A 16,022-nucleotide genomic window follows, 5' to 3' on the forward strand; every position below is an offset into this window, starting at 1 on the left:
CAATTGTGGATATGAAGTGTTTTTTTTTCTTTAGGGCTATACAATTTGGCCACTGTTCTATATATACATAATATGGCAAAAAGTAGGTGGACACCTGGTCATCTCAACTATTTGAGCTTGTTGGACATCCCATTCCAAAACTATAGGCATTAATATAAAGTTGCCCACCCATTTTTAAGCTATATAAGCCCCGACTCTTCTTGGAAGACTTTCCACAAGATTTTGAAGTGTGGAAAATTGTGCCTATTCAGCCAAAGTAGCATTTGTGAGGTCAGGCACTGATGTTGGAAAAGTAGGTAGGGCTCGCCATCGGCATTCCAAAGGTGTTCAATGGGGTTGAGGTCAGGGCTCTCTGCAGGCCACTCAAGTTTCTCCACGTCAAACTCAAGCAAGACCTTGCGTTGTGCATAGCCCAAACCCTGAAAAACAGCCTCAAACCATTATCCCTCCTTCACCAAACTTTTCAGTAAACTCTATGCATTCCAGTAGGAAGCATTCTCCTGGCATCCACCACACCCAGATTCTTACATTGGACTGCCATATACTGAAGTGTGATTAATTACTCCAGAGAACGTTTCCCCTCCTCCAGAGTCCACTGGCGGTGTGCTTTACAGCACTGTAGCGGATGCTTGGCATTGCACATGTTAATGTGAGGCCTGTGTACAGCTGCTCAGCCATGGAAACACATTTCATGAAGTGCCCAATGCACAGTTTTGTGCTGATGTTGCTTCCACAGGCAGTTTGGAACTCTGTAGTGAGTGATATGTCAAATGAAAAGAGATTTGTATGTGTTACGCACTTTATCACTCGGCAGCCCCACTATGGGCTAGATTACATGTGGAGCACTAAATTATCATGCTCCCATAAACGGGTGCACAATAATTTACCAGCTATTGCAAGTGGCTGGTTATTGCTACCGGGAGCTGGCGGTAGCAATTAGTGCTTATAAAATTAACCAGAGATAAGATCTCTGGTTCATTTTATAAATGTGCCCCAAATCCCCCCAAAATACATTGTAGTGTATTTTATTAAAAGATAAAGATAGAATCTTTATTTTCTAATAAAATAACTGCACTAGGCAGTATTTTGGGGGTAAAATTGGCAGGAGTGGGGTGTTATATTTATGTGTTAATATGTGTATATAGCATATACATATATATTTATATTTGCGGCCATCGCTGTGCTACTTACCCGCTTCGCTGCACCTTAGTTCTTTGCCGTCTCCGATGGCATCAGAATGAGGCTCTCATTAGAGCCTATAGAAGTGGGCTCTCATGAGCGCAATGCTTCCCATCAATGCGAACGCAAGCTTGTGTTCGCATTGCTGACAACTTGTAATACCCGTGCACATTAGCATACGCTTAACTTCAATATAATAGCACTTGTTGACTGGGGCAGATCTAGTAGGGCAACAATGTCACAAACTTACTTGGGACAAAGGTGGCATCCTATGACAGTGCCATGTTTAAAGTCACTGAGCTCTTCAGTACAACCCATTGTACTGCCAACGTTTCTCTATAGTGATTTCATAACTATGTGCTGGATTATGCACTTGTTAGCAACAGGTGTGGCTGAAACACCTGAACTCTATAATTAGTAGGGGTGTTCACATATTTTTCATATATATTTAGTGAAATTACTTATTTTGAGTGAAATTTTTTTTAGTGAAAATTACTGTTGGTAACGATGTTAATCCATTGACAAAGGACATTATCACCTTAAATTGGTTGTTCTCATAAACTCATATTTTCTCAACAAAGATTCTAATATATTAGTACTTCCTTTTGTTCAGCTAACCGTATTTTGCATATTAACTATTTTGATGTCTGTTGTCATCCATAAAAATAATGGCAAGCGCATCTGAATTTCAAGGTAGTATTTTTAATAAAATTCAATGTACATACATCAAATTGCACTACATTGATTTCCTAATTGGCATTCTCAAGCCAGCTTTTTTGCTGTTTTTGTGCATTCAATAAAACCCCAACACACTCCCTTGGGTAAATCTACATCTGCCTATAAGGGTGGACTTTTCAAGTGCAATTCAAGTACTATAACTGTTCAATATTACAAATTTATACCTCACAATGCACCTACCTAAAAGTAATCTAACATATTACATTTGGCATAGAATAACATCTAGCACACACCAATATCTAATGTGCGGTGTTATGGGATGCTTTGAAAAATGCAAAAATAGAAAAAAAGGTAAATTAAATGTATTGACAAGGTTATGCGCACTTAAAGGCACAGAACAGCAAATACATTATATGTATCCGTATTAATTTATTTAACTATGCACATTTATTTATTGTTACCCGATTCATCTTTAGTAAGAAACATGGATTCCCTTCGGAAAAGCCAAACGTTGGATCCTCAATTCCAGAGCAGTTCTGTAACTGTGAGCGTCTAAACTGGCAGGCTTTCTTTTCTGCACTTTCCTCTCCTTCTTGGATAAAGTATTGTCCTGGAGTACAATCAATGTTGTAAGCTATTTGTGTATCATCATTATAGGCTATGGAGAGAGTAACAAATATCTTAGAAAATATTTATTCTCACATAAAATGTAATTCAATATAAAGCATTGTCCCTTATTTTCAAGCTATTGCTCTTTCACCCCAATTATTTCATATCAATATTTCTGCTTATTTCATGCTGCTGGCAAAGTCTAAACCACAACTTGCATTTTTATTGATGTTGGAGGATAACTTTCTCCTTCTTGGCTACCTTAACTCTCATGACAAAGACATACCAGATACTCATGTTCAATAACTGTGTCTAAATATACAGTAGGCCTCTGATATTTAATCACACACTGTTCATACCATTATCATATAATAGCTTCAATCTCTCACATGTCCCTGCATTACACATCAGTCCCTTGTACTCACCTACATGCTCCTCACACCCAGCTTCTCGCAAGATATCTATACAAATATATTTACTTCACAACCAGTCTAAACCTACATTTTATCTAACACCTCATGCTCATCTATTTGGGATCCTGAATAATACATAAACAGGGCAACTCTACTTTTTTTCTTTTACACACTCTGTTATTTTCACTAACTTTCGGCTAGATTTAGAGTTTTGTCGGTAAAGACACGCGTAGCTAACGCCGCTTTTTTTCCCAATGCACCCTTAACACAACGCTGGTATTTAGAGTTGTCTGAAGGGCTGCGTTAGGCTCCAAAAAGGGTGCGTTGAGTCTAATGTACCGCCACTTCAACCATCAATACCAGCGTTGCTTACGGTAGCGGTAAGCAGCTAAAATGTGCTTGTGCACGATTCCCCCATAGGAAACAATGGGGCAGTTTGGGATGAAAAAAACCCTAACACCTGCAAAAAAGCAGCGTTCAGCTCCCAATGCAGCCCCATTGTTTCCTAAGGGGAAAAACTTTCTAAGTCTGCACCTAACACCCTAACATGTACCCGAGTCTAAACACCCCTAACCTTACACTTATTAACCCCTAATCTGCTGCCCCCGCTATAGCTGACACCTGCATTACACTATTAACCCCTAATCTGCCGCTCCTGACACCGCCGCAACCTACATTATACCTATGAACCCCTAATCTGCTGCCCCCAACATCGCCGATACCGATATTATATTTATTAACCCCTAATCTGCCACCCCAACGTCGCTGCTACCTACCTACACTTATCAACCCCTAATCTGCCGACCGGATCTCGCCGCTACTCTAATAAATGTATTAACCCCTAAAGCTAAGTCTAACCCTAACCCTAACACCCCCCTAAATTAAATATAATTTTAATCTAACGAAATAATTGAAAGATTATTAACTAAAGTATTCCTATTTAAAGCTAAATACTTACCTGTAAAATAAACCCTAATATAGCTACAATATAACGAATAATTACATTGTAGTTATTTTAGGATTTATATTTATTTTACAGGCAACTTTGTATTTATTTTAACTAGGTACAATAGCTATTAAATAGTTATTTACTATTTAATAGCTACCTAGCTAAAATAATTACAAAATTACCTGTAAAATAAATCCTAACCTAAGTTACAATTAAACCTAACACTACACTATCATAAATTAAATCAATTAACTACAAGTACCTACAATTACCTACAAAAATAAAAAAAAGATTACAAGAATTTTAAGCTAATTACACCTACTCTAAGCCCCCTAAATAAAAAAAATTCCCTACCCTAATCTAAATTAAAAAAGTTAACAGCTCTATTACCTTACCAGCCCTTAAAAGGGCTTTTTGCGGGGCATGCCCCAAAGAAATCAGCTCTTTTGCCTGTAAAAAAAACACAATACCACCCCCCAACATTACAACCCACCACCCACATACCCCTACTCTAACCCAAACCCCCTTAAATAAACCTAAATTTGAAAAACTAACAATACCCCCCTGAAGATCTCCCTACCTTGAGCCGTGTTCACCCAGCCGGGCACCGATGGACCAAAAGAAGAGGACATCCAGACCGGCAGACATCTTCATCCAACCGGCATCTTCTATCTTCATCCATCCGATGAGGAGAGGCTCCATCTTCAAGACCTCCGGTGCGGAACATCCTTCTTCAACGACGACTAGACGACAAATGAAGGTTCCTTTAAGTGACGTCATCCAAGATGGCGTCCCTCGAATTCTGATTGGCTGATAGGATTCTATCAGCCAATCGGAATTCAGGTAGGAAAAATCTGATTGGCTGATTGAATCAGCCAATCAGATTCAAGTTCAATCGGATTGGCTGATCCAATCAGCCAATCAGATTGAGCTCGCATTCTATTGGCTGATCGGAACAGCCAATAGAATGCAAGCTCAATCTGATTGGCTGATTGAATCAGCCAATCCGATTGAACTTGAATCTGGTTGGCTGATTCAATCAGCCAATAAGATTTTTCCTACCTTAATTCCGATTGGCTGATAGAATCCTATCAGCCAATCGGAATTCGAGGGACGCCATCTTGGATGACGTCACTTAAAGGAACCTTCATTCGTCGTCTAGTCATCGTTGAAGAAGGATGTTCTGCGCCGGAGGTCTTGAAGATGGAGCCGCTCCTCGTCAGATGGGTGAAGATAGAAGATACCGCTTGGATGAAGATGTCTGCCGGTCCGGATGTCCTCTTCTGCCCGGATAGGATGAAGACTTCTGCCGCTCCGGATGTCTTCTTTTGGTCCATCGGTGCCTGGCTGGGTGAACACGGCTCAAGGTAGGGAGATCTTCAGGGCGGTAGTGTTAGGTTTATTTAAGGGGGGTTTGGGTTAGAGTAGGGGTATGTGGGTGGTGGGTTGTAATGTTGGGGGGTGGTATTGTGGGTTTTTTTACAGGCAAAAGAGCTGATTTCTTTGGGGCATGCCCCGCAAAAAGCCCTTTTAAGGGCTGGTAAGGTAATAGAGCTGTTAACTTTTTTAATTTAGATTAGGATAGGGCATTTTTTTATTTTGGGGGGCTTTGTTATTTTATTAGGGGGCTTAGAGTATGTGTAATTAGCTTAAAATTCTTGTAATATTTTTTTATTTTTGGTAATTTAGTTTAGTTTATTTAATTGTAGGTAATTGTAGGTACTTGTAGTTAATTGATTTCATTTATTTATTGATAGTGTAGTGTTAGGTTTAATTGTAACTTAGGTTAGGATTTATTTTCCAGGTAATTTTGTAATAATTTTAACTAGGTAGCTATTAAATAGTAAATAACTATTTAATAGCTATTGTACCTAGTTAAAATAAATACAAAGTTGCCTGTAAAATAAATATAAATCCTAAAATAGCTACAATATAATTATTCATTATATTGTAGCTATATTAGGGTTTATTTTACAGGTAAGTATTTAGCTTTAAATAGGAATACTTTAGTTAATAATATTTAATTTATTTCGTTAGATTAAAATTATATTTAACTTAGGGGGTGTTAGGGTTAGACTTAGCTTTAGGGGTTAATACATTTATTAGAGTAGCGGCGAGGTCCGGTCGGCAGATTAGGGGTTACTAAGTGTAGGTAAGGTAGCGTCGAATGTTGGGGGGGGGGGCGATTAGGGGTTAATAAATATAATGTAGGTGTTGGCGATGTTAGGGGCAGCAGATTAGGGGTTCATAGGGATAATGTAGGTGGCAGCGGTGTGCGGTCAGCAGATTAGCGGTTAAAAATATTTATTATAGTGGCGGCGATGTGGGGGGGGCCTCGGTTTAGGGGTACATAGGTAGTTTATGGGTGTTAGTGTACTTTATAGCACAGTAGTTAAGAGCTTTATAAACCGGCGTTAGCCCAGAAAGCTCTTAACTACTGACTTTTTTCTGCGGCTGGAGTCTTGTCGGTAGAGGCTCTACCGCTCACTTCAGCCAAGACTCTAAATACCAGCGTTAGGCAGATCCCATTGAAAAGATAGGATACGCAATTGGCGTAAGGGGATCTGCGGTATGGAAAATTCGCGGCTTGAAAGTGAGCGTTAGACCCTTTCCTGCCTGACTCTAAATACCAGCGGCCAGCCAAAAGCAGCGTTAGGACCCCTTAACGCTGCTTTTGACGGCTAACACAGAACTCTAAATCTATCCGTTAGTAAGCCACTTACATCTATTATATTTACTGTTTATGTCTTCTCACCCAGACCCTGATATTCAAAACCTCTCTGCTGAGGTGGGATGATCCTCCAGCACTTTCAGATCCTTGTGAAATGTTCAAAAGGCAAATTTTGCTTTACTTCTCCAATGGGCATTGCCTGCATTTCTGTATGTGAGAGATAAGCCCAGTGCAATAAAGCACTGCATGACATGACAGTTGTGCTGCATTTACACTTTGTGCTTTCTATTTTATATCACTTTACACTTCAGATTAAATTGTATTACTTTTGCACTTTCTATTTTGTATATTATTTTGTATAAAGCAGTGTATTTAGGATTGTGATTTCACAAATTATGATTATACTTTCACAATTTATGTGTGACTTTAACAAATTAGGCTCATACTTTGTATATTTATGTGTATCTTTTACAAATTAGATTGCACTTTGCATGTTGTTTATTTAAATTAAAACTGAAAAACTGACAGCTTCAGTTTCCCAGAGAGCGTCATTCCTTTCTATGGGCCAGATAATCAAACATTCTCTATAGTGTGGAAAGAGATTATAGTGCTTACTTCTCAGGGGCAGAACTAACTGAATTTTCTAAGAAAGGGGAAGAACCTGGAAATCCCAGAGTGATGAGAGCTGCTTTCCATAGAAAATAATGAAGCTCTCTTGGATACAAAAGTTCACATGGCTCCATTTGCATCAGTTTCAAATTAAACTGACATATTTTCATATTGCTTTTGTCTGTATTTTAGTATATATTACTTTTCTGTTAGTTAAAATAAGTGTATTGTGAATTTTGTGCAAACTTCACCTGCATACAGCTGGCGAGATAAATCAGTGACACTAGCTTGTTTAAAATGCTTAGAAAATGTTACAAGACTTGTGAGAGAGCTTCAGACATACAATGGGAACTCCCTGTTCAGCCCAGGAAACTGCATTGGCCCACTTTCTAAAACTGTAATACAGGGAGTGCAGAATTATTAGGCAAGTTGTATTTTTGAGGATTAATTTTATTATTGAACAACAACCATGTTCTCAATGAACCCAAAAAACTCATTAATATCAAAGCTGAATAGTTTTGGAAGTAGTTTTTAGTTTGTTTTTAGTTATAGCTATTTTAGGGGGATATCTGTGTGTGCAGGTGACTATTACTGTGCATAATTATTAGGCAACTTAACAAAAAACAAATATATACCCATTTCAATTATTTATTTTTACCAGTGAAACCAATATAACATCTCAACATTCACAAATATACATTTCTGACATTCAAAAACAAAACAAAAACAAATCAGTGACCAATATAGCCACCTTTCTTTGCAAGGACACTCAAAAGCCTGCCATCCATGGGTTCTGTCAGTGTTTTGATCTGTTCACCATCAACATTGTGTGCAGCAGCAACCACAGCCTCCCAGACACTGTTCAGAGAGGTGTACTGTTTTCCCTCCTTGTAAATCTCACATTTGATGATGGACCACAGGTTCTTAATGGGGTTCAGATCAGGTGAACAAGGAGGCCATGTCATTAGATTTTCTTCTTTTATACCCTTTCTTGCCAGCCACGCTGTGGAGTACTTGGACGCGTGTGATGGAGCATTGTCCTGCATGAAAATCATGTTTTTCTTGAAGGATGCAGACTTCTTCCTGTACCACTGCTTGAAGAAGGTGTCTTCCAGAAACTGGCAGTAGGACTGGGAGTTGAGCTTGACTCCATCCTCAACCCGAAAAGGCCCCACAAGCTCATCTTTGATGATACCAGCCCAAACCAGTACTCCACCTCCACCTTGCTGGCGTCTGAGTCGGACTGGGGCTCTCTGCCCTTTACCAATCCAGCCACAGGCCCATCCATCTGGCCCATCAAGACTCACTCTCATTTCATCAGTCCATAAAACCTTAGAAAAATCAGTCTTGAGATATTTCTTGGCCCAGTCTTGACGTTTCAGCTTGTGTGTCTTGTTCAGTGGTGGTCGTCTTTCAGCCTTTCTTACCTTGGCCATGTCTGAGTATTGCACACCTTGTGCTTTTGGGCACTCCAGTGATGTTGCAGCTCTGAAATATGGCCAAACTGGTGGCAAGTGGCATCTTGGCAGCTGCACGCTTGACTTTTCTCAGTTCATGGGCAGTTATTTTGCACCTTGGTTTTTCCACACGCTTCTTGCGACCCTGTTGACTATTTTGAATGAAACGCTTGATTGTTCGATGATCACGCTTCAGAAGCTTTGCAATTTTAAGAGTGCTGCATCCCTCTGCAAGATATCTCACTATTTTTGACTTTTCGGAGCCTGTCAAGTCCTTCTTTTGACATATTTTGCCAAAGGAAAGGAAGTTGCCTAATAATTATGCACACCTGATATAGGGTGTTGATGTCATTAGACCACACCCCTTCTCATTACAGAGATGCACATCACCTAATATGCTTAATTGGTAGTAGGCTTTCGAGCCTATACAGCTTGGAGTAAGACAACATGCATAAAGAGGATGATGTGGTCAAAATACTCATTTGCCTAATAATTCTGCACTCCCTGTATAATTTGTAAAAGATACACAGAAATATACAAAGTATGAGCCTAAGTTTTTAAAATAACACAAAAACTTTCAAAGCATAGTCAAAATGTGTAAAATCACTGCTTGCTAGATCTAAATCTAAATGTATTAAAATATAAATGAGAAAGTTCAAAGATTAAATACAACAATACTGACAGACAGGACCCAGTCTGAAATGTATAGTAATATAAAATACAATCCACAAAGGTTAACAAAACTTTCAAATCATGCAATGCTATATTGCACTGGGCTAATCTCTGCTTCACATACATAAATGAGAGAGATCTTGCAGTGCTGGAGAGTTCTACCCTTTTCCTTATGAAAATTCAGTGAGTTTAGCCTTTGTGAAGTCTGAGCTACAATTTCTCTCCCAGCTGGAGAATCTTTGAATATTAGCGCCGCAGTCACTTACAATTATTCATCTACTATTCACTATTTGACATGTAACCACTCTATCCAACTAACCCAACATCTTTATCCTTATCATGACATCGTACCTCTTCTCACCCAGCAGCTCTATGTTACTAGCCCAGATATTCCTTTCTGCTTACCTAGCTTTCCCCTCCTACATACCTCTAATTATCTCCTATTCATCCATCAACTTATTCATGTTCTTTCACCTTGCTTAGTAGCACTCACCTAAAAACTCCTTTGTACAGAAATTCTTACTCCCCGATTCACCAACTCTCTACCTCTTTGGACTCCTCGTAATTCTTCCTCGTAATTACTCATTCTGTATATTTTACTTAAGCTTCAGCCTCCTCTATTTTATTTACATAGATGCACATTATTTACTCCAAACTTATCCATCAATTTCATGATACTCACTCACCAGCTCCATCCTATGCATGCACCCCTAAGCCATAGTTACTCTGTAGCTCAATCAGACTTAGCCATCTGCCATTTTTGAATGACTGGGTTCTTCTAAAAAATCTAGCTTAATTCTCCTGTACAATTAATCATTTCTTTCTGCAAAAACTCAGCCATCAACTACCCGATACTCACTCTTTTCCCTCTTCACCAAACAACAGTATGTTATCTTATGACTAGCACACAATACATCCCTCTTTACTTTAACCTTACCTTCTGCTCAAAAACCTAGACTCTTATGCACATATATACACCATTTATTTCTTAAGGGACATTATACTGCCAAATATAGGTCCACAATAATTTATATAAAACGTGTTTTAAAAATATATGCTGATTTTCAATATTCAATTGCCAGGTCTCAGGAAATATGGCACTGAATATGTACAGGGCCCATTCTACGGTGAATGGCAAGCAACTGCATGGTAGCACCAATAAGCAGCTCAATGTGCTCCAACATTAGCAATGGGGGGGGGTGTAAATGGTGCAGATCTCATTTTTAAAAAAAAAGATAAGAACAAGTTCGAATGGGATTTGTAAAAGTTAAACAAATAGTTCTCTACAATAAACAGTGCAATAATACAATGCTCTAGCACATTAGAGCATTTTATTATTGTTCCTTTGTGCCAATTTAAAGGGACAGTCTACTCCAAAATTGTTATTGTGTAAAAAGATAGATAATCCCTTTATTACCCATTCCACAGTTTTGCATAACCAACACGGTTAGATTAATATACTTTTTTACCTCTATAATTACCTTGTATCTAAGTCTCTGCAGACTGCCCCCTGATCACATGGCTATTTATTTATTATCTACTGACTTGCATTTTAGCCAATTAGTGCTGTGTCCTGCACAAATCCATGGGAGTGAGTAAAATGTTATCTATATGGCACAGATTAATTAACAGTCTCTTGTTGTGAAAAGCTAATAAAAAAGCACTGACGGCAGTGGCTTAGAAACAGGCAAAAATTTAAATGTTATAAATTATATTAATATAACAATGTTGGTTGTGCAAAGCTGGGGAAAGGGTAGTATATATCTTTTTAAACAATAACAATTTTGGTGTAGACTGTCCATTTAACATAACTTTATTAGGTTGTTACATTTCTACTTTCTTTGGCTAAGCTTTGAATATTACTCTGGTCCCTAACTGATAAAAGCAAAGCTAACTCACTCACTGTCAGACAGATGATAATGTCAATGCAAAAAAAAAGCCAATGGCTGAGCAACAAAAGTAAGTAAACTGCCACAGCACAGTGAGTATTGCTAAGGATGTGACCAAATGGCTGATAAGCTGTGTAACGTAGTATGAGTACCTGAGTTTAGATTGGATCAGTATGGCTAGAGCTGAGGATGTTAAGCAAGCAAGTATTGGTGACAGACAGGAGCAAGTCAATGTCAAAAGCCAAACTGGGACATCAGGATCAAAATGAAAAAACAGATTGAATGCAGTATGTCAGGCAAAGGTCAGAAGCCAAACAGGAACATAAGGCATTGAATCAGGAGCCAAAACTGTACTTTAAAGCCAAGCTAAGTTCTAGAGCCAATCAAGAATGTCAGTAGCCCGATCAGGAGAGTAGTTTGGAGCCAAGCAACATTAAAGGGACAGTCAAGTCCAAAGAAAACTTTCATGATTTAAATAAGGAATGTAATTTAAAGAACTTTTCAATTTATCACCAATTTTGCTTTGTTCTCTTCTTATTCTTAGTTGAAAGCTAATTCTAGGAGGTTCATATGCTAATTTCTTAGCCCTTGAAGACTGCCTCTAATCTGAATGCATTTTGACTACTAGAGGGCATTAGTTCATGTGTTTCATATAGATAACATTGAGCTCATGCATGTGAATTGGCTAAAATGCAAGTCTGTCAAAGGAACTGACATAAGGGGGCAGTTTGCAAAGGCTTAGATGCAAGGTAATCACAGAGGTAAAAAGTGTATTTCTATAACAGTGTTGGTTATGCAAAACTGGGGAATGGGTAATAAAAGGATTATCTTTCTTTTTAAACAACAAAAATTCTGGTGTTGACTGTCCCTTTAAAAACTAGGAACCATAGACTAGTTCACTCTTAATGACAATGATCAACAAAGGCCAAAAAGCACATTAAACTTTTAGTTATTTAATCCGGAATAATTACAAAAAAGCCAAATTTGTGGCAACCACATGACAATGCCCTTCACCCCAATAACCCTCCGGAAGCCTAAATAAGCTGGTAGGATGCACTTTATTAAATGTCTTAAATAGATCATGGGCATAAATGTCTCTTATAGATGTCTTAGCACAATCACAATAGTGTAGTCTTTCCATTTCATTAATAATAAGAGTGCTCAATCCCAATGCTTAAATATAAGATCAACTTCAGATTTTGGTTGGCCATTAGAAGAAGGAGTGAATGTACAGACAAAGAACATTGTTCCTTTCATTGTCAAATGTGAAAGAAACAGTACATGGGATGGGCCAACAAAGGAGGGATCCAGTTTAGTAGACAGCCATACTTAGAAACATGCTTCAATAGTTGGCTGATGATTTCTTTATTGGTCTGCAGCTGCCTTCTATCATTGAAATGACTGAAGCAAAGTCAACAAACTCAATGCCAGTGGCTTTGCAGTGACTCAGAGCCTGATATTCAAAAGCTTTACGGCATGGAGAAAAATCATGCAAAATCTTTGGGGGGGGGGGGGGGTTTATACCTTATATTGTAAGTGTCTCCTTCATATCAAAATTCTTGCATATTGAGATATTTCACACAAAAATTTCTGTTTCTTACATTTTTTTAGGGATCTCTCTATACTAACAAGACGTCTTAGATCATCTCACGTGAGTAGCAAGCTTATGAATATCCGGCCCTGAAGGTGACAAGCAGCTGCCAGTATATCTACAGTGGTCTCAGGTAAAGGCAATCTAAGAAGGTTATAGCCAAATGCAGCACATTAGGGAAACAGTGAAGGAAGGTGTTTCGTGGAATATATCGGGCTAACTTGTCAAAGAGTATTTAATCATTCCAAATGTTCTGAAAAAAGTTTGTGTGCTTGTGTTTGTAGTTGTGCACTTAAAAAGTTTTCTGATTAATGTGTTCAGTTTGTTTATCTGACGGAGGTGGTAACAAATGGTGGATTGCTAAAATGTGGACACAAATTAGGACTCACATTCAGAAATCTTGGTAGGCAAACTACATAAACAGCCCTTGAGAAGACCTGTAAGGAAACAAATAAATTCATGACCTAATACAACCTAAATTGTTGCGTGATTCTTGGGAGGTATCCACAATAAAATCCATATGGGGTCTTGTTAACAGCAGACATATTTTTGCAATAACCAAAGGGTTCTTTTCTCATCAAGGTGTCAAGCTAAAGGGCTATCAAGTGGTGTTTTTTTCCAGTAAATACAATTTTAAGAGCTGCAAGAGGTGCTGCAATCTTTGACAAATTATTAATTAATTGACAATAATTGGTATATCCCAAGAAAAGTTGGATTTCTTGAGTTTGGTGTAAGGATGGTCTCAAAATATCTGAAGAACTGTTTTGTCGTGAGTACAATATTCCCTGAGAAAGTTAAAAAAACAAAAGAATGGCATCCATGTACATTATGACAAATGTATTGAATAAGTCAGAGAACACAGTGAACACAACATAAATGCATTAATAACACATGTGGTGGGAGTGCCTTAAGATTTAGCAACTTGGTTATTTCTTGAAGATGGGAATTGTTATGGTAGAGCATCTCCAAACTCAACTTTTTCATCCTCAAAATATTATTAATTTATATATTCATAGCAGTCAAACTGGCTATAACCAGGGCCTGGCATCAGCCCAGGGGTCCCAAGTGGAGCCAGGTCACCTCTATTCTAACACACATGGAATACATGGAAAGTGTAGTATTTGCTGCTAATATAAAATTGACTTAAACTGTCTTTGTTTGGAAACATGGAGGCACTGTCAGGCGCCGGTAGACCAGGGCCAGCGGTAAGTGGGTCTTCTGTCTTAGACCCTGGTGATTAAAAGTGCTGCGATTTGGTGATATATTCAAAAGGGATCAAATGCGATGTTGAGAAAGACAGCAAAATATTCCAAGCAGCTGAAGTCCTTGTTTGAAGGCAGCATCGCTGAGAGGTGTTTTGCTATACTATACATCTCAGTGGTGACAATGCTGGTGAAATATTCCAAGCAGCATTGGCACCGAGATTGGTGATTTAAAGTAAAATCACCAAACCGTAAAAAAAGGTAACTATGAACCCCTAAACCGCCAATACCCCACCGCAATAAACTCCCTACTTTGCTTAACCTCTAAACCACCAATACCCCACTGCAATAAACTGCATACAATAGTAACCCCCTAACTGACACAACCTCCACCACAATAAACTGCCTAAACTATTAACCCCCTAACTGCCACATTATTAGTTCAGAGAGTCCTTTACAAAAACCTGTCCTGAGTGTTCCATCATTGCATCTTGTTTCAGCAGATAATATTCTGAAATTTATGGCATACTGTTTTTTCTTAGCAAGACCTATAATGGGGTAGATTACATCAGGTTATTTTTAGGATGTGTTAGTTAAAAGGAGGACCTTTAGGTATTTGGTACATATTAGGGACATGCAAAAACTCATTTGAAAGGTCAGACTCCTTTCAAATAATGGGTTGAATGTCTCTCTTTGTGGTATGATGTGCAAGATATGGGATCAATAAGAGGCCCCCGAATCATAGAAAATTATAAAACAACATTAGAGCAAGTTTGAGATTTCATCCACCCACTTAAGACAATATAAGGATACTGATTTCTGCTCAATTTTTTTTTAATCTGTTTGTTCCAACTACCTTATTTGTCATGTTCTGAACTGAGCTTGTGTAACTAGATTTTATTACAAGACCAGAGACTCATATTTTGCATTCTCTCTCTTTACTACTTAAATGCAGTTTTTTAAAGTATACATAAAGATACAATAAACTGTCAAAATTTTGAAAATGAGACAGTAAAACAAATAACATATCAGTGACCAATGAAATTAGAGAACTGATTAAACTAAAACCACATAGCCAATCAGGTTAGTAATGAATCCTATAAACTGTCCAATATACAGTAAGATATCCTCTTTCTTTTACTGCTCAGGAAAAGATAAGTATTACGCTCTGTGCTAATAAACATTATTTGTTGTATCATTTTATCATATTTTATTTCCTATTTTCATTAGTTTTTTCTGTATAATATCTTTATTATTTATTCGTTTTTTATTTTATCATTTTCGTTTATAATAAAATAAATATTTCGTTGGTTATTTTCTATATTTACTTTTCGTTGGTTGTTTTAATTTACTTTCATTGTTTTTCATCTTTATCTATGCTCGTTTACCTTTTCCCTTCCTGTTTTAAGTACTGACCGTTTCCCTTTTTCTTCTGCGCTATCTCCGACGTCCATATTGTGGTTGTCGGCTTTGTTGCGCATGCGCAATATCTCCCTTCTCCTACGTAGTTGTCAGCTGCGTATTTTCCCGCCCTCTTCTTTATAACAGCTGTTTGCCGTTACTGTGAGGGCTGAAAAATACTTTGTTGCGATCCGGATTGTTTACTTCTTTCATTTTACCTTGCTGTTTAATCTTTTACAAGGTTTTGTCTCCATCTACTGTTGATTTAATTGCATTACATTTAAATACCCTCAATTTTAATTGTTTTATTTCATACTTTGGGGTCATTTCTATTTATAATTATTTTATTAGAAAGTCCAAATAGTTCAATTTATTATTTTAATATATTATAGATTTTATTATTTCATAACATTATTATATAAAAAATTTATATATTTAAATTTATATATATTTTATTCAACATGTCTCAATCCTCAGACATTAACCCTTCACTTAGTTGTGAGAGTGTACAAAAAATGATTGATACCTCCATGAACTTTATGCTGGAAAAAATTACATTTTTAATTGATAATTCTTCAAAAAAGGCTACTAAAAGAAAAAGAACAATTTCTAGTGGTATTAAAACGAGTAAAAAATTGGTAAAGAAATCTCGCCAGCTTGTTTCTGGCTCTGCTGTTCCTTGCAGGAAAGGAAGAAAAACAC

At 37.6% G+C, this 16,022-nt stretch overlaps 1 protein-coding gene across 1 annotated transcript in view; it reads right to left on the minus strand.

Moving 5' to 3' along the window:
- Positions 1–16,022, minus strand: part of LOC128645944 (protein ATP1B4-like) — a 218,859-nt gene that overhangs the window by 63,177 nt on the left and 139,660 nt on the right. The window contains exon 6 of the mRNA XM_053699290.1: positions 2,319–2,515. Within this exon, the coding sequence (XP_053555265.1) occupies positions 2,319–2,515 (197 nt within the window). The remainder of the gene's footprint in view (positions 1–2,318; positions 2,516–16,022) is intronic.

Source organism: Bombina bombina, chromosome 1, assembly GCF_027579735.1.
Source record: "Bombina bombina isolate aBomBom1 chromosome 1, aBomBom1.pri, whole genome shotgun sequence".
Taxonomy (NCBI): Eukaryota; Metazoa; Chordata; class Amphibia; order Anura; family Bombinatoridae; genus Bombina; species Bombina bombina.